The 19,044-nt window shown below is 43.2% G+C and overlaps 7 protein-coding genes across 7 annotated transcripts; 4 read left to right on the top strand and 3 right to left on the bottom strand.

The window, feature by feature from the left end:
* Positions 1–807: 807 nt before the first annotated feature.
* Positions 808–3,292, top strand: AK88_05192 (uncharacterized protein; the record flags this gene model as incomplete). Its single annotated transcript, XM_012482794.1, has 2 exons — positions 808–3,024; positions 3,158–3,292. The coding sequence occupies 2 exons, from the start codon at positions 808–810 to the stop codon at positions 3,290–3,292; spliced, it is 2,352 nt and encodes a 783-aa protein (XP_012338217.1).
* A 713-nt stretch (positions 3,293–4,005) lies between these two features.
* On the bottom strand, positions 4,006–5,412 carry AK88_05191 (uncharacterized protein; the record flags this gene model as incomplete). The annotated part of the gene is made up of 1 exon (XM_012482793.1): positions 4,006–5,412. One exon carries the CDS (start codon positions 5,410–5,412, stop codon positions 4,006–4,008), a length of 1,407 nt encoding a protein of 468 aa, XP_012338216.1.
* A 1,129-nt stretch (positions 5,413–6,541) lies between these two features.
* AK88_05190 (uncharacterized protein) lies at positions 6,542–8,281 on the top strand (the record flags this gene model as incomplete). The annotated part of the gene is made up of 1 exon (XM_012482792.1): positions 6,542–8,281. One exon carries the CDS (start codon positions 6,542–6,544, stop codon positions 8,279–8,281), a length of 1,740 nt encoding a protein of 579 aa, XP_012338215.1.
* A 1,119-nt stretch (positions 8,282–9,400) lies between these two features.
* On the top strand, positions 9,401–11,002 carry AK88_05189 (1-deoxy-D-xylulose 5-phosphate reductoisomerase; the record flags this gene model as incomplete). The annotated part of the gene is made up of 1 exon (XM_012482791.1): positions 9,401–11,002. The coding sequence occupies one exon, from the start codon at positions 9,401–9,403 to the stop codon at positions 11,000–11,002; it is 1,602 nt and encodes a 533-aa protein (XP_012338214.1).
* Positions 11,003–11,402: 400 nt separating this feature from the next.
* AK88_05188 (uncharacterized protein) lies at positions 11,403–12,320 on the bottom strand (the record flags this gene model as incomplete). Its single annotated transcript, XM_012482790.1, has 1 exon — positions 11,403–12,320. One exon carries the CDS (start codon positions 12,318–12,320, stop codon positions 11,403–11,405), a length of 918 nt encoding a protein of 305 aa, XP_012338213.1.
* Positions 12,321–13,776: 1,456 nt separating this feature from the next.
* On the top strand, positions 13,777–15,357 carry AK88_05187 (uncharacterized protein; the record flags this gene model as incomplete). The annotated part of the gene is made up of 3 exons (XM_012482789.1): positions 13,777–14,961; positions 15,079–15,130; positions 15,296–15,357. 3 exons carry the CDS (start codon positions 13,777–13,779, stop codon positions 15,355–15,357), a joined length of 1,299 nt encoding a protein of 432 aa, XP_012338212.1.
* Positions 15,358–16,044: 687 nt separating this feature from the next.
* On the bottom strand, positions 16,045–19,026 carry AK88_05186 (uncharacterized protein; the record flags this gene model as incomplete). The annotated part of the gene is made up of 2 exons (XM_012482788.1): positions 16,045–17,537; positions 17,730–19,026. Coding segments are annotated over 2 exons (2,790 nt in total), but the record flags the coding sequence as incomplete, so codon positions are not given.
* Between the last annotated feature and the right edge of the window lie 18 nt (positions 19,027–19,044).

Here is a 19,044-nt window from a genome sequence, read left to right as displayed (position 1 = left end):
GTAGTATCCAATTTTGTAATTTCTTTTTTGCTACGCATATTATGCGTAAAAGTGACGCGACGTATCTTCGAGAGGAAATGCGCAAAAGTAACGCTAATAGGGAAAAGTCGGGCAAAATGGGACAAAATAGGACAAAATTGGACAAAGTCAAATAAAGCAAAAGAAAGCTGGAGTTCTCTTTTCCCGTTTTCACGAATAACATTGTTGTATTCCCCCAATTTTGTTGAGCTAAAAAGGGAATAAAAAAAAAAAAAAAAAAAAACTTCACACATTTTTGACATGGACAAATGTACAAAATTCTGAACAGGTCAGGTAATTTTTGAAGTGTTCCAAATGGGGGAAGAAGTAAAAGCTGTATTTTTGCGTAAAGTCTTGTTTAAAATAAAACATTTGCTACACAGCGTCGGATGGTCTTTTCATATGTAGACGCAACGTATGCCTTGAAATTGGGTCTTTTTCTGCATTATATGCGCATTGTTGTAGAGGGGGTGGAAACAAGGGGGAAAAAAGCAGCTACACAGCTTGACGTGTTGCACATATACACGTATGTATTACCTGCCCGGTTAGTGATAAAAAAAAAAAAAAAAAAATGGGGAAACGAACCCTGTAAAGTGTTACCCACAACGTCTTCTCATCCCATTCACACTGTCCTTTATATATATATATATATATATATATTATTTTTTATGTTTTTTACGGGGAAGAAGATCCCATTTTTGCAAAGGTAGGGTTGAGTGAGCGGCAAGGCGATCTCTTCGTTTCACCAACCCGTTAGACCAACACCGTCAGCTGTCTCCCGCCACGGCGATGGACTCCTCGTGGATCCACGCCATCGGGATATGCTTAAGCACCATTGCTTCCGTTGTAGAGGCAGTTGGAAGCACACTGGTGAGGAAGAGCCACATCATTTATTCAAAATATGAGAAGCTTCTCGAGGCGACCGATTGCGATAGCGCCAGCGAGGGTGATGAAAGAGGGGGAGAAAAGGGGGAACAAAAAAGGAAAAGGAAATACTCCTTTTTAAATATTTCGATAAGAAGTCTACAACTCAGTGGACGCATTTGCTACAGAAAAGGGAAGGTAAAAGATAGTGATGACGGGGTGTGCCAACTGATTAAAAGGACCCCTTCGAGTGGTACCAATGAGGGAAAAGGCGACGATGGAGGGGAAGAAGAGGACCCACTAAGCAGCAGCCTCATGGAAAAATCATTAAGCGTAAATGTGACACACCCAGATGGTAGCAATTTCGACCAGGGCTATTTTTCCCCATATGATAATTCCTCAGAAGGTGAAAAAATAGGCCCTAGAAAATTTTTCTACGCAAAAGGAACGAATAACCCAAAGGAAGAGTACAAGGGGGAAGAAGACGCCACGGAGAACCATCAAACGAAGTGGGCCCAAAATTGTGATGACTCATTTACCGAATGGCAGAACGAACCATTGGACATGCACTCGATTAGTTGTCACCTCGGCGAGGAGAAGCATCCACGTAGATGGAGCAACTTTTCAGAAAGGGGCATAAATAAAAAAGTGAAAAGGAGGGAGAAGTTCTTGTGGTTCTCGAACAGGTCAACTTGTCGTGCGCTAGGGAAACACAAACGAAATACTTTTTACACCCCGCTGTGCAATGGGGAAAAAAGGAGAGAATGGAAGAGGTTCCTCATTTTAAATGGTTACTGTAGGAAGAGTACAAGGGAGCAGATGGGTGAGAGTAGGCATTCTATACGTGCTGATTTCTCACCAAAGGGGGGATTGCTTCATTGGGGAAAGACTCCCCCTGCGGAAGATGCAGCTGCGGGGTCTCCTCATAACAACAACATAATAATGATGAGCATTTCGCACAAACATGATTCTAAGCTTTTTAAAAGTGAAAGATTCAATGAGGGTTTTTCTGATGGAGATAAAATGTATTACTGTTCATTTCGGTCCGATCGGTACTTAGACAAGCTGAGTGGCGACACGCCGAGTTTGGAAAACGAAGAGGGGGTGCGTGCCGAGGCTTCGCTCACCAAAAAGCGGCGTGCAAACGGAAACGGGAGCGAACACGGGAGAGGTCGCGGACACGAATTGGGGACGCCGGAGGAAAAGGAAAAACACAGCGACGAGGAAGAAATTACGAGATGCTCCACCCTCAAAATGGATCACGAAAAGAATAGAAGTGCCTGCCTGGAGTCCACCCCCGAACATTTCCCATCAGATGTAGAACGTGCTCACGCAAATATAAAAACAAGAAGCTACGTTTGCTTCTACCTAGGAATAGCACTTACAAGTTTCATAGCCCCTGCGCTGAATATATTCAGTAATGTATTTCTGCCCATGTCGATGGTTGGCTTCGTTAGCGTCAGACTCATGTGCTCAATGCTGCTAGAACGATTTGTCCTGAAGGAGCAGCAGTCATTTTACTTATACGTGGGTATTCCTTTTTCTACCTTGGGCATAGCCTTAATCACTGTGTGCTCTGCGCATGGCGCCACCTTCAACGATTTAGACACCGTTTTGGCTTTATTTTTAAAAGGTGAATCGATAACGTTGCTCAGTTGCGAGATGTTCTTCGCCTTTGTGGTGGCACTTCTTTCGGTGAGCCACTTGGCTGCAGGCACCACTACACGAATGGTTGCTGAAGAGCGAAGTGGTGTTCCCTCAGAAGGTCAACTCTTTAGCTCCAAATTCAATTCAAGTATGCAGGGCCCGGATAATCATCCATGTAGGAAAAGAAGAGGCGGGAATTTTTTTTTCTTTTTCTCCCCCGTCTCATCAGGCATTATGGGATCCCTGGCGACCATATTCTCCAAGGCGACTTTCATCGGACTGGTTTCCGTGGTGCTAAACGAGGAATTGACCTTACGTCATTTTTTTTTCAATTATAAAGTAGCTCTCCTAATTATTCTGACCATCATTTGCTCCCTTGTGGAAATTGTATACACTCCCTTTTTGCTCAAGTATTATAATCTCACGCATGTAGTGTCCCTGAAGAGCTTTGGCAATATTTCCTTCAATGCGGTCAACGGGATGACCATTTTTGACGTAATGCGTGCAGGGGGCAGACTGTAGTACCTTTTCCGGCCCGTCCTCATTAGTACACACCTGTTGTGGCTTCCACAAGGTAACGCTTTTTCTCCGTGTACAACCGTAGATACTCCTTTTTTTTCCCCCGCAGGAAAGACCCTCGTGTGTGTACGCCTGGACCTTCGGCTTCCTCCTAATCCTCGTGGGCATTATATTCCTTTCATACAAAAATGTCATCCCAAAGGCGTTACGCCTCTTCAACCAGCACTGTCTCCGCAACACATGAACGCCTCCTTGCCATTCGAGAGAAGCAGATTGGGTTGAGTGGGCACTAATGAGTGAACATATATTCACAAACAATGTTAATATGATCTGTTGCGTATAAGGTATATATGTGAGCCAGTCAATGACACAGTTGAGCATCCAAGCTGGTGTACTCACATGTCTTCGCCACGACACAATGGCAATCCCATTTTATTATATTATTTTTTTTTTTCAAGTGTAACTTTTGCAAGATCGGCGTGCATAATGTGTGCTAACACATGTGATGAGAATTTGGTCGAGGAGGTTGGCTCGTTTATACTGCCTCCTACAAATCTCCACCTCCGTATACGAGAGTTGTGTCCGTGGGGAATGAACAGCATTAGACACACACACACAAAAAAAAAAGAGCAGAATCAAAATAAAATATAACAACTGACAAAGACAAAAGGGGCAGGGGAGGACGAAGGGTTAGCTAGACTGACATACAAAAATGTGACGTATGGTTGGTGTGGACATCCACGTCGAGTAACAGAAAATGGGAGAGGTGTTACTTCGAAGTGGAAGCGTGGCAAACGCTTCCATAAAGCACCCCCTTATGTGCGCATTCAGGGGGGATTATACACCCACGCGTGGTGTTCATACTAGTGTGTGCCTTTAACCCGTGATTGTGTGCGGCACAACCCAATAACCGCTTCGCTACATCACCACTGCGCACCACCGCTTCGCACGACCGCATCACTTGGGTAAGACCGAGATGGACGGGTGGCCCTTTAACAAGAACCGGTAGTCATACAGGGCAGCCTCTTCAGCATAGGCCACTCCTACCCGTTTGTCCCTCTGCACGACCATGTTCTCCTGGTCCCATTTCATACAGTTAAAATATTCTAGCAAGTGCATCTTGTACTGACTGTACACGTCCCCTATGAATTTATGATTTCCCCCTTTTTGAGCAACCAGTGCTTCGTAAAAATTTATAATTTGATTTGTGGTGGGACAGACGCTGATGAAGAATCTACTCTGTTGTAAATGGCTTATGTTGCATGTGGAGATGTGATCCGGGTTTATTTTTTTACCCTGGCTGGTTGCGTGGACCCCGACCTGGGCAGCATCAGCACCCTGCACGGGTGCTACCCCACCCGAAGTGCGTTTCTTCCCCTGCCGGGAACAGTGCGGCAGGTCGGAACAAAATCTGGCCTTATCGTCCTGCCTGGTAATACCTAAGCATTTGGTTACACACCCAGGGCCACTGCAAGCTTTGGTCAATTTTTTCATATTTACTAATTTCAAAATGGCCTTCACTGCTTCAACCCTTTGGAGCTTCTCCTTAGCCATAAAGTATTTACTCTGTTGTTGAGTAGATTCATCTGGGCCGTCAGTGGAAATGTCACTACCCTCTTCCCCTTTCATTGCGCATGCAGAAGGATCCTGAGAACGCGTTGCCAATATTGGCGACTCGGCAGAATTCATTTTAAACTTGTTAAGCAAGATAGTGTCCATACCATAACATGGCTCCAGTGATCGGACCAAAATGGCGTCCGGGATATTTTCTTCATTTGTTACAATGTTCAAACAATTGTGTATGCCATAGCAGAGGTACACGTAACTGACTCCTCCTTTAGCAAACATGGTAGCATTTCTGTTTGTCTTTTTATTATTATATGCATGGGATGCTTTATCTTCAATCCCGTTGTATGCTTCCAGTTCGGTTATCCTGGACCCATATAATTTTTTTTTCTCTTCATCATACACCCACAATATGTGTCCTATGAGGGCCTCCGTTATGGACAACACATTTCCTTGCAGGTAAAAATTTTCAGTGAAAAAGGTCATTGCGTTATGTTCAAAAAAGTATTCCATTAGCAGGTACACGTATGCCATGCATTCTAACTCGTTTGTGTTTTTTTTTTTTTTTTTTTCTCCTTTTTCTTCTTTCACTTCGTGCACTTCATCCGCTGCGTCCACTTCGTCCACACGTTCTTCTCCTTTATGTTTTTTACTCTTTGGGGGAGGAGTTTTCCTTCCTGCCGCTTGGTTTTCTTCCCCCGTCAAAGCGCCACGTTTGCTGTCCATCTTCATCACTGCAGGGGACGCCGTGGCAGCAAGTGACCCTCTTCCCTTCCTGCGCTTCTTCTCATTTTGCATTATTTCTGTGTTGTGTGTGTGTTTGTGCGTTTGCGCGTGGGGTAGGCGGCGCTATTTTTTTTTTTTTTTGTTTTTTTTTTTGTTTTTTGCCTTTTTGCTTCCCCGCTGAACAGCTTGAAGGAAGCGCCCCAACAGGTTGAAGAAGCGAGAACGCGGAGGCAAACGGGTCCCTAACGGGGTGGTCCCAATTTACGGGGGGCTACATCCGTTAAATGCTCCCTTGCCGCACGCACCAGCGCTTGCATCTGTGTACATCTCCCCACTCACATCTTCAAAGGGTTGAAGGTTATTCATCATGGGACTTCTTTTCTGCGTAAAAAGGGCCCTCCGAATGAAGAGCACGCGGTTTAACTTGATTCGAACCCTGGGGGTGGTGTCCCTCCACAACGTGGAAGCATTTTGCCGCACCTTAAACCTATGAACGATTTACCCGTGTAGGAATTCCCCTCATGGATGCACGTGAAACCCACTTTGCTGTTTTCCTGAATGACCGCGCACCATTTGGCGTCCGATCCCACCCCCAATGCAGGAATTTTCTCATGGGGGGGAAAAAAAGAACAAAAAAAAAAAAAAAAAAAAAAAAAACGTGAGCAACTACTCAACCGTTGCATATACATTTGGGGGAACCCCCGTCGTAAAGAGACTATTATAAAGTCTTCATTGTGGAAAGGGGTACAGGAGAGAAGCCAATAATATCATTAAGAAGGGATCACATTGGTGGGCTTATCATCCCCCCCCCCCAGTTCGCTCCTCGCAAGGGAAATCACTCCATATAATTGAGACAACGACAAATATAAGTGCAAAGAGGCGTACCATCCCTCCGGTGAACACTGAAACGGGCAGCTCTGTTAGGTGAAGAAGTGGGTCAGAGAAAAATGGGTTTCCTCTTTCACCTGAGCGGAGTTGCAAAAACCACATTTCTTAACGCAGCACACGAGAGACGAAGTGTTCACTCTGTTTAAACCCTCCAATGGGGTAGCAACAGAAAAAAAAAAAAATAAAAAGGAACGAACGGAGGAATCTTCCCCACCGTTGCGAATCGTTTTCATCAAGCTGAAGGAAAAATTAAAATAACGCTGAGCAAGCGCTATTCCTTTTTAAATATACAAAAAAAAAAAAAACGCACATGATGGAAGAGGGAAACACACACGTGGAGTCGGACGACAAGCAGGTCTGTGAAATGCACACAGGAAGAGAAACTCACATGAACAAGAAAAAAGTATTCTACATTGTGCAAGAAGTACCCTACGCCGATTTTTACAATTTTGAATATGAGTCAATTGATAGGTTTAGGGGGTCAGGAGAAACGCAGTGCATCGACGGGGAGACATCTTCTTCCTCCGCTTCATCTTCCTCCTCATCATCGTCATCACCATCATCGTGTGCTGGACTTGGTGATGAGAGGACGGGAAAGAGGACACATGCACGTGGCCGTTGCGCCGGTCACCAACAGACAAATAGTGCAGAAGACGAAGGGGAGAATCACGAATGTGTAGAGTATTACCAAAGGGGGGATACTTCCAATAGAGTCTGTCGCCCAGGTGGCGAACCCCAAAAAAGCGAGGCGAGTGAAGAGTATACCTGTTCGAATAAACTGGGTAGCGGGCGAACAAATTTGAAGAAGAGCGAAAAGGGAAAAAGGAAAAATGAATTCCTGAAGCAGTGCGAATTTAACAGCGATGGAAGTTGCTACTACACCATTTCGAACAGCAACTGTTTGAGACTTTTCGCCACGGACCTCTTATTATTAAATGAGTTAGGTAGGAGTAGCAGTGGCAGGGGCAGTAGTAGGGACAATGCAGAGGGGAGCATAAACCTAGAGGAATTACATGCTAAGTACGAACATATGGACATTCAGGAGAAAGAGAAAAGGAAGACTAGTTGGGTCTGCATGCAGTTGGGTGATCATATATACGATTGTAAGTTTTACCCTTTCTTTGATTGGAGTAACAGTAACACGTGCTTCTTAGCAGCCTGTTCGAAGGGCAACCCTGTATGTCTGTACAGTGCGTATGATGGGTCGTCCATCATGTCGTTCAAAACGTTAAACGAATGCCACGAGATGTGTAACTGTTATTCGTTGTGCTTCCACCCCGAGAGGAATTGGCTTTTATGTGGAACCAACGCCAAGTCCATTAAGGTGTTCGATATTGAGAAACCGAATGAAGTGTACGAGAATCGTATCCTAAGCACAAGGAAAGGGAAAGGGCAAAAAGGAATCATTTCAACCATGACCTATAAAAAAAAAGGGTACGGGCACAACGCAATTTATGCTGTTGGGGATTACAATGATTGTATACACGTGTACGCAGACAACTGTGACCATAAAAATGATTTCATTTTAAAATTTCAAGTTGATAAAAAAAGCTCGAATGGAATAACTTGTATAAAATGGCTAGATGAATTTTCTCTCCTAAGTGGAAGTAGAAATGGGTCCTTTATTTACATGTACGACATGAGAAAAAGTACAGAGTATGTGCACAAGTGGCAGAGATTTGCCTTAACAAACCAAAAGTATTTATTTGATGTGTACAAAGATTTCCTCATCAGTGGTGACACCTTTGGCTATTTAAACGTGTACCACTTGAGGGAAAATAAACTCATGTACAGGCAGCAAATTAATAAGTACTCTCCAATAGTGTCCGTTGCTGTGCATCCTATATATCCCCTCCTTTTAACAGGATCAGGCACCAGACGCTTTTATGAAAATAATAACAGCAAGGTTGATATAATGGCCAGTGTGTTTAGTCATGGGATGGACACGTCCGATGATCATCTAATGGACGACGGGGCGTCTTCTTCGATTTCCTTCCCCACCATGTCGCGGTATATAAACAGCGCTTGCACAGTTTGGTGCGATTTTGTTTAGTGAAGTGTGGGTAGTGGGAAATCGTGTTTCCGTCTTGTAAATTTTTTTTTTTTTTTTTTTTTTTACCCTCATTTGATCACTCCCCCTGTAGTCGCTACCACAAGAGGCAATTTCTCTTCGTTGCTTCTCATTTCAGGTTGGGTGTATACATGCACGTATGTATGAATGATTATATCAGCGTGCACATTTTGGGAACCCATTTTTGTAAACGGGTTAAATGAATCCGCTTCATCACGCTGTGTGATGTTTGATGTTTGATTTTTTGTGTCTCGTCTTCTCCGTAACACTTTATTCGAACATGTCTCTTTTTTTTTTTTTTTTAATAAATTTTAATTTTTTGTGAGCAGTGAAGCTTCCATGTTTCCATTGCCCATTTTTTGTAATTGCGCAGGATGGGAACACAAATGGGGGGCGATACCCTCCCGGTGGTTGCGTTCGTTAGGAGGGATGGCATAGCGAGGCGGTTAAATGACTCTCAATTTTCCTTAACAGGGGTGGAAGAAAACAGCGGAGCGTACTTTCTCCCCTTATTGAGCATCCCTGTAGACCCTTCAACTCAAATCCCATTTGTAGGGGCACCACGACAAACGTATTATCCTCGAGCATTGAATGGGACAGGTTTGTGAAGGACATTTTACAACATTGCTAAACTGCGTTATCAACACGGTTTTTTTTTTTTTTGTTTTGTTCTCGGGGGGCCTTACACCATTGTAAATTTATTCTCCTGTGCACCTCTCCATTTATAGGTGCTCCATCGTTAACTGCTCCCTTGTCGCATTAAAAAAAAAAAAAAAAAAAAATTCTCCTTTTGAAAATGGCTCTACGACCTCTTAAATGGAATAATGTGAGGTTCTAACACAAATCATCCACATGGTGGAATTTTTTTTTTTTTTTTTTTTTTTTTTTACACAAAACGTGATGTACCATTTGTGGTTTCTCGCCTTTGTAGGCCAGAAAAAAAAAAAAAAAGATACGTAGGGATCACGTTGGACCGCACAGCCAAGGTGACCTTCGCTTTGTCGTACTAAGCAGGATGCACCCGATCAGTTGCACACCTACAGTGGCTTCTTCGTAGAGGACTCACACCACAACAACGCAGTAGTAAGGACCAAGTCACAAATGAAAGGGTTCATTTTTTTGCACACCCTGTTGTTGCTGGTTGGCATGCAGGAAATGAGGGCTGAGCGTGTGTACCCCCAACGCGGAGGGAATATTCACGTGAGGAGGGCCCCACAGGGTGAAAGGAAAAGGGCGTACATAATAAATGTGAAAAGAGGGAGTGTGCAGGATGGTAGAGGGAAACGGGAGAGGTGGTCTGGGCGGATAAAATTTAGGAAGCGGGAGGACCTCGCATGTGGGGCGAAAGGTAGTGACTGTGCTGCAAGTGGTAGGGGCAGCAAACATGCCCTTAACGCCGCTAACGCCGCTAGCATGGACAGCACAGATAGCATGACGAGCGGCGGAGGTGACCCGGCCCCCATGAACGTGGCCATCTTCGGCAGCAGCGGGAGCATCGGTACGAACGCGCTGGACATCATTCGCGAGTGCAACAGAATCAAAAAGCGCTTCAACGTGGAAGCCTTATATGTTAACAAAAGTGTGAATAAATTGTATGAACAGGCAAGGGAGTTTTTGCCAAAATATGTGTGCATCCACGATGAGTCCAAATATGAAGAGTTAAAAGATTTGTTAAAAAATATAAAAGGTTACACACCAGAGATATTGGTAGGGGATGATGGAATGAAAGAAATGTGTAAGAGTAGTACACTGGATAAAGTTGTAATCGGGATAGACTCGTTCCATGGTTTATATTCAACCATATATGCAATTAAAAATAATAAAATTATTGCATTAGCAAATAAGGAGTCCATTGTGTCTGCAGGATTTTTTCTCAAAAAATTATTAACAGTTCATACAAAAGCGACTATCATTCCAGTGGACTCAGAACATAGTGCAATTTTCCAATGCCTAGATAATAACAAAGTGTTAAAGACAAAATGTTTACAGAATGATTTTTCCACAGTAAATCAAATAAATAAAATAATTTTATCTTCGTCAGGTGGCCCATTTCAAAATATGTCTCTTGATAAATTGAAAAAAGTAACCTCAGCAGATGCCCTCAAACATCCCAAATGGAAAATGGGACCAAAAATAACCATCGACTCTGCAACGATGATGAACAAAGGACTAGAGGTCATTGAAGCTCATTTCCTATTTGATATAGATTATAATAATATTGAAATTGTTGTTCATAAAGAATGTATACTTCATTCGTGTGTGGAATTTATTGACAAATCTGTTATAGGGCAAATGTATTATCCTGATATGAAGATACCAATCCTGTTTGGTTTGAGTTGGCCTAATAGAATTGACACAGACTTACCCTCCCTTAACTTGGTGAATACATCTCCGCTCACATTTTACTCCCCCTCACTAGACCATTTCCCTTGTATTAAACTGGCTTACCATGCAGGTAGGAAGGGGAACTTTTACCCAACTGTCCTCAACGCTGCGAACGAGGTGGCCAATAAACTTTTTTTGAGTAACAAGATTGGCTACTTTGATATTGCGGCCATAATATCGGAAGTCCTGGAGTCCTTTACTCCACAGGCCGTCTCGAACAACTGCGAGGATTTGATGAACCAAATTGGGGACATTAGCAACTGGTCCATGCGCAGGGCCACGGAGGTGTACCAGGCGCGCTCTGGCGCGGCGCCGTGAGGGGCAGCGGCTTCCATAATAATTTCCATTCACAACTCCAATCACATTTGCACAAGGATTTTTCATAATAGGGGGAGTGGAGGCGGAGGAGACAGCCAACCAAATGAGATGTCTCCCCTGTGAAGAAGTCACCCGTAGAATGTATACAAATGAGCAAGACATAGCCAGGGGATGTTTCCCCCCCCAAAAAAAAAAAAAAAAAAAAAATTCCAAGTTAGCTTTCTTCCCCGTCATGTATCAACGCATTCAGATTGTCAGATAACTTAAAAAAAAAAAAAAAAGTGAACAAAAAAAAAATGTCAAGTGGTTAAGCGGTTAAGCGATTGAGCGGTCAAGACGAGCAGCGGTGTAGTGGTAACGCGGTGAAGAGGTAAAGAGAGGGAGGACTGTTTGCGCATTACTACACCTCGAGGACTACCCGAATGTGTGTGTGCGGCTCGCGTATTATGTCTGTTTTCCCCTTAGCACGGATGTTAATCTTCTTGGTGTACCCGCCCATATTAGCCTGCAGCGTGTGAAAAACGGGCTTGATATTATTGCGCCCATATTTGTTAATGGCGTTAAAGAGGCATGATTTTATACACTTGTAAATATTCACTGTATATTTGTTCGTGCCGTAGTAGTACAAAAATGCAAAGGCTTTTATTATGGGCATGTATCTGATTTTCCACAGAATTTTTCTCGTCTTCATAAAGGACATTTTAATATACTTTGCTGTTGCAGAGACTAGTCTTTTTTTTACATAGATGACAGGATTTATTCTGTTTGTTTTAACTCTCTTTTTGTAATTCTCCACATTATTTTTTTTTATATTTCTGTACATGTTGAAAAGTTCGTTGTACTTGTTGTTTAGTAGAACTTTCTCGTAATTGTTGCGGACATTTTCCACGTGCTTTTGCTTCCACTTCTCGCGTACCTGCTGGCCCAGGTACCACTGCTTCAGCTGTAGGCAGTCATTCTGGAAGAGGTCCAGCCCAGCAGCGTCCCCATCGTGAATACCTGCACGCTCATCAGCGCCATCGTCACCACCACTATCACCACAACGTATGTCTTCCCCTTTGTCTACCCCATCTAGCACGGGGGGGTCGCACAACAGACTCCCCCCCTGTCCCTTTGCAACGCTATTTAGGAGCATCTCCTCCCTTGCGCCTTTCTTCCGTTTCAACACGTGGTAGTGGTCGTTTGTTCTTTTCCTTCTCCCTCTATGGGCCATGTCACCACCACCGCTTGCGGTAAAAAAGCTTCTCACAAATGGCACATTATCACTTATCATTAGAAGGATAAACGGGACGGCTATTTTGGTTAGGTAGCCCATCATTTATTCCTCTCCACAACAGGGTTGGCTTCACTCTCAGCCAAGATACCCAGTTGGCAAACGGTTGACTGGCAGAGAGTTGATCACTCCGGTGCGTTCTTTTTTTTTTTTTGGTCAACCACAACGTTCACAGGAGGGCAAAGCGACGTACATGCCCACGTACGTACGTTCTTACATGTGGAGAAAATTCCCTTCTCACACATCTCTCAAATGGTGTGTGTCCTCATTCGGGAAATGTTCCATCCAACGCTGCTTGCGCGTTACACCCCTTCTGTTTCCCACTTCATTCTCAGCAGTCCACTGGAACCTTTTATTGCTGCCCTGCTCGCTTGACGAATTCTCCGGCATGTGCATTTTTGCACGAAATGGTAAGCGTTCATAATGTTGGCCCGCAAGGATTCCTACAAGGATTCCCACAGGGATGCGCTTTGGAGAGAATTGGAAATTTATATTTTTTTTTTTTTTTTTTTTTTTTTTTTTTTTGCCTTGGTAAATTGGGCAGGCTGTAACTACTAAACGTGTACGCACGTGCGGGAATTTTTTTCGCTTTTTCGTTTCGCTTCCACCTCGTGCTGTCACCTTGTCACTTTTTTTTTTTTTTTTTTTTTTTTTTTTTTTTTTTTTTTTTGCCTTGGTAAATTGGGCAGGCTGTAACTACTAAACGTGTACGCACGTGCGGGAATTTTTTTCGCTTTTTCGTTTCGCTTCCACCTCGTGCTGTCACCTTGTCACTTTTTTTTTTTTTTTTTTTTTTTTTTTTTTTTTTTTTTTTTTTTTTGCCTTGGTAAATTGGGCAGGCTGTAACTACTAAACGTGTACGCACGTGCGGGAATTTTTTTCGCTTTTTCGTTTCGCTTCCACCTCGTGCTGTCACCTTGTCACTTTTTTTTTTTTTTTTTTTTTTTTTTGTTCAACGCTTTGTTCGGCAAGCTAAATGCGGTGTCACTTCACCCTTTGTTCTTTTTAACAAGAGTACCTTTTGGTGTTAAACGGGAAGCACGCTTTGTAGCGCCATTTCGAGAGGTGAAAAAAAAAAGGGATAGCATGAACAGGATTGACGAATGATGAGGGATGAATACCTAATGTTGAGCAAACCATCGGGACGTTACGGGGAGGTCGCGCCGCCGATCCGAGTTGACGCAGCAAAGAAAAATTGCAGAAGCAAAAGTTGAAATGGGCAAATGAGCCGCTTGATTATAATTCTACGTGAAGAGAGGAAAGAGCCAAGGGTTGAATAAACCCGGGGTGAGGAGACATGCCAACGGGACTCAACGTAGGGGGCACATAAATGTGCTATGTAACCCCTGAGTCTGCATGTACAAGAGGAGTTACATCCCCCCTGGGTGTGCGTAGTTCCCCCCTCCCATTTGGCACAGCAAAGTAGCAGCACAGCAGCAGCGCAGCGAAAACTGCGCAACGGAGAGACCGCGTAACGGCGAACTAGCCACAACCACGCACCATGCCGCGCGCCGAGCCGGGGACGCCAAAATGGCTGGCGAACAAGATGAAGGCCAAGGGCCTTCAGAAGTTAAAGTGGTATTGCCAAATGTGCGAAAAGCAGTGCAGAGACGAAAACGGGTTCAAGTGTCACAGACTGTCAGAGACACACCAGAGACAAATGCAAATCTTCTGCCAAGACGCAAATAAATTCATGGACGACTACTCCTCCATGTTCGAGAAAGAATTTATGCGATTAATGAAAACGAAATATTGTCGCACACGTATCTTGGCCAACACTGTCTACACAAACATGATTAGTGATAAAACACACATTCACATGAATGCCACCGTGTGGGTCACTCTTACCGATTTTGTACTGTACCTAGGGAAGACAGGAAAATGCAAAATTGAAGAAACGGAAAGGGGGTGGTATTTAGAATATATCGACAGGGAAAAAATCGAAAGAGAAAAAGCTTTTGAGGAAAGGAAAAAAATTGAATACTCGTATGAAGAATTGAAAGAAAAAAAAATTAATGAAGCTATTGAAGAGGCTAAGAAAACGGGGAAATTTATACAATCGGAATATACAGGATTGAACAAGAAATCTGATGAAAAAATTGTTATATCTTCTATTAAAACGTCGCGAAAGGATCCTACTGCTTCTACACCCGGTGTTAATGTGCTTATAGCTAAGGCACGCAGCAAGGGGGAAGAAGGAAAGGGGAAGGTGGCAGACACTTTGCCAGATAAGCGATGCGCGGTAGAAAATGTAACCAAAGGTGCGGCGGTCAAGAAAAGACCCCTGTCATCCCTCGAACTTCTCCTTCTGGAAAACGAGGCAAAGAAAAGGTTAACAAATACAGCTGATAATTTAAAAAATCAGCAAAATAGCCACAACGAAATTGAAGCGAACCAAAATGAAAAAGACGAAAAAACGAATTCCCCCAGTAGTAAGTACTGCTGGTTATGCAAAAATATCGTAGTTAAAATAATCGACAGGAAACACAAATATTGTAACAACAAGGGTGTCATCGTGTCGGTCATGTCGGACGAAAGGAATAAATGTGAAATCCAGCTGAACAACATCGAAAAAAAAAAAACGTCAGCTTATCAAAAGCAGCTCCAAACGGTTATACCAAAAATCGGGCGGGACGTTTTGATCCTGAGAGGGCAGTACAGGGGCTTTCGCGGGGAGGTCAAACAGGTACGTCGCACACACACATGCATAATATACTTTTGCGTTTTACCTGTTCAGACACACGTTCGATTTGTTAATCGTCCATTTACACGATGCGTCTGCTTTTTTCGCCCCTCTTCGCAGATTTTAGCCGATGAGGAATCAGCCCTGGTTGCAGTGTTTGATAAACGTTTAGGTACTCCTTGGAGCTGAGCGACGTTGTGGCACTCGAAAGGGAAAAAATAAAAAGCTCCGCCCGCGCGTGCTCCCATTTTCGCCTGAACCGTTCATGTGAACAAAAAAGAAACCTTGAGCTCATTTTTTCCCTCCTCTCTTCTCCCCCCCTTCACCGTACCTGCAGGCAAGGTCATCACAGAAGAGCGCTTGCTATTTGATGACATAAGCAAATTATACGAAAGGTAATTTTTTTTTTTATGAGAACCTTCATCTCCTTTTAGCAATTTGTACGAGCCACATCGATATGTCGCACACACATATGCGGCAGTCGCGTGTGTAGTACGTAGCCCGTAATCCGTAGTACTGTTTTGTGTACTCATTTTTTAACCTTCTCCTAACGTGGACACCTGTTGCCTTCCGTCCTGGATGCATTTTCCCCTCTACACATCCATTTGTTTATAAAAACCTTATTGGAACTGCGCAACAAACGTTACATTTTTTTTTTTTGTAATTCATCTCGTCCATTTTAACTAATTCATTTGCTTATCAATTGTTCGCACGCAAGTGGGAAGTCCTCGTTTGTGAGCAACGGCGCAGATTACGGAGCAGCTTCAGGTTGTGTCAAAGTGGGACACACCATATGTTGAGAAGAAAGGACGGACTCCGTCGGCTAAGATACGTCCACGCAGGCAGAGTGTCCAATTAGACATTTACGGAAAAAAAAAAAAAAAAAATTAAAAGGTTAAAAAAAAAGAAATTTCAAAATACAAAAAAAAATCAGCAATTCTTCAAAATGAAAGCGAGCGTTCATCAGACACACACAACTTTGTGAAGGTAAAAATTTTTAACAAGTTGAACAGGTAAAAAAAAAATATAACTTTCTGGAGGTACCAAAAAATGTGGTGAGATGGTCTTTCACCCAGTTCCTCACCACTACTTGCGCAAATTTATACTCGTATTGTAGCGGAAAATTCTCGCCTTTTCCGATTTGTTCGATGGTGTCTCAAAATTTTGCGAACTCGTTAATACAATATTATTTATGGGTGTCTTCTTACCTTTGTCCTTCACAGACATGGAGTATTGTTTATTTCGTAAAGTTGAGCTTCTCACGTCAGCCTTTTGCGGTTCGGTTGTTTTTCCATTTTCCGTTAACATGGAAGCATCGGCTATCTGGCAACTTTTTAAAATAATTTTTTTTTGTTGTTGAGGTGCATTGTTACAAATCCACCTGACCAAACACTGGAATATTTTTTTTGTGTCTGTGAAATTGACCCTATGTGGTGGTTTGGTAAATGCTATTTGTGCACATAACATTAGCACCTTCTGGAACTGTCTTGCTTGAATGTATGTATTTCCTTTGCTTTCATTTAAAAAGATTTTTTCCAATTCACTTTTTGTTAATAAACTTTTTATAATTTTATAATGTTTTGAGAAATTTAAGAACAGCTCAAGGTCCATACCTTTTGCGTGACAACTCGCCTCACTGGTTTTTCCTTCCGGTTCCATGTTTCGCTTGGCGTTTCCTTTATCCTTTGAGTAAAAGTGAAACAACGCTTCAAACACATTTTTGCTGCTTGGGCTTCTTTCCCTCTCGAGGTCTTCATTCGTGGTTGCTAGGCTTCTATTCTGCAGTGCGGCGCCGTGGCCCTCCCTTTTCACCTGCGGCCCGTTGCTTCGTTCAACCCAACCTTGTCTGGCACTCTCCAGGCATCCCAATTCCTCCATTTGACTTTCCACTTCCATGTCCTTCAAAGAACTTGTGTTCATTTTGCCTGGGTTCGATTCGTCGGAACTTTTAATCTCAACTGGCCTCTTCGTCTTGTTCGGTTTCTTCACGTGCACCGCTGTGGTGCTGCCAAGGCGGTCATTTTTGCTACTCCAGGGTGTCTGCTTAGAATAGTAGTTCTTACTTTTACTCAATTTCTGTTTCAAATCAGCATGTTCATTTCCGCTTTTTTTATTCGTGCCTTTGTTATGTGTAGTAGCGCTACTGGCACTGCCTTCGTTTGACTGACCCCAAGTGAATGAATCGAAGCGGCCAAATTTTCTAATTATTTCTTCCTTGTCTTCCTCAGAAGTGCTGCGCGATATGTGCGATCCACAATCTGATGCAAAGTTGTCCGCGTGTACATTTTGCTTAATTTTTTTTTTTTTTTTTTTTAAATATTTTAATTTTAATTTGTGAAAGGATATCATCTCCTTAACACATTTTCTTTCGTATATGTCCACGTTTTCTTCCTTTAGCATATGTACATAATTTTTAATTCCATTTTCGATGTAGGACAGTAGGTCAAAGCTTTTCCTATTTTCCCCGTAGATGGTGGTTTCTCCCGTGTAGATTCTTTCCTGGGTCTCCCCGTTATCAGATGAAGGGCTCGATATGTCGTGAATGGAGTTCGCCACACATACTTTGCTTTCGTAGGTTTCTAACATTGCAAGGACGTAGGAAAAAAAAAAAAGGGGTGTATATATTTGTTTGTCTACACGTGGGGAAGTGCCACCTGGGTGCGTGCTTCTACAAGAGCCATCGCTTAAAGCACAAGATTCCTAATCAGCTGCGCGCACATCCTCATTCAGTGCTGAACATTTAACGCACAATGGAAGAGCTCCATTTATACCTAGATGTTTCACACCGTTTGAAAGGCACATTTTTTGTAAGGAGCCTCCTCTGGGCGTTGCCCCTCCGTTTGAATCGCTCTCCTTCGTGCTAATAATCCTGGCGATTGAGTCAGTTGCGTATTCCACGCTTCCTTCAACTTCGCCCGCTGCTCCGACAAGCAGTTCTTCGTTTTTTTCAGTAGATTTTTCTTTTGCCGGCTCGGACTCGTTATCAGCCTCGTTCGTTTTGCCCTCCGTCGAGCCCACTTTACCTTTCGCCCTTCTGTTCCTTTTGGACTCGCGCTTCCTGGGACCCTCTTTTTTTTTCTTATTTTTCCTTTTCCGCTCTTCCCCTTTTTTCTCGCTATCCCTTAAACTATGCATGGCCTCCATTTCGACGAGTGCGCCCTGTTCACATTGTCCCTCGCCATTTAGCTCTCCTTCCGAAATGTCCCTATTTTCTTTTTCTTGTTTGTGATATTCTACTCCTGCACTTTGTGATTCCTGTTCCTTTTTTTGACCAACATGATTCTCTGCTTCGTTCAGTTGTGTATCCCCTTGGTTACGTTTTACCTGCGCCTGCTCATGTGCATCACTACCACAACTGGAACTGCTACTATGGAGTCTACAATTGTCTCTTCCTCCTTTCATTTCCTCACTGGTAGATTTTATTTCTGCACTCTCGTTATTGCCTTTGTGGGTTGTACTTGTCGTAGTACCCTGTGCAAGGTCTCCCTCACATACAATGTGTCCTCCTGTCCCTGGAGCTCCATCTTCAACGTTATTCTCCCCATTTGACAAGACATCTTTTGCATTATTTGTTTCGCTCTTCACTTTGTTTATGTGTACTTCGTGTTGTGGCTCCATTTTTTTTTTCGTCACCTCCTGCGCTGTTGACATTTGTCTTTCTTCTTCAGCTTCCTCATGAGCATCTTCCTCGTCACCTTCCCCTTTCTTCTTTTTCTTTTTCTTCTTTTTTTTCTTTTTTTTTTCAACGCTTTGATTTGTGTGTGGATCCTCACTGGGGACCTCTATTCGTGTCTTTACGTCAGCTGCCTCTTCGACCTCAACGATTTGTTCGTCCTGTTCCTTCCCATATCGGTCCCCTGCGCCTTCATTGGCTCCAATGTTGTTTGGGCCATTCGGGCTACTTTCACTGGTTTCGACATTTGGGCTATTTGGTGTAGTTTGGAAATTTCCTTTTTTTTCTTTTTTTTCCCTTTTTCTTTCCCTCTTTTTTGTTGCCTCCTCCACAGGGGAACCACCTGTGGGGCACTGCTTAACATCCCCATCATCCTTTACATGGCGTGTTTTTTTCTTTTTTTTTTTTCCCCC

The sequence above is a fragment of the Plasmodium fragile genome, assembly GCF_000956335.1.
Source record: "Plasmodium fragile strain nilgiri unplaced genomic scaffold supercont1.101, whole genome shotgun sequence".
Taxonomy (NCBI): Eukaryota; Apicomplexa; class Aconoidasida; order Haemosporida; family Plasmodiidae; genus Plasmodium; species Plasmodium fragile.
This window is presented reverse-complemented; position numbering and strand designations above follow the sequence as displayed.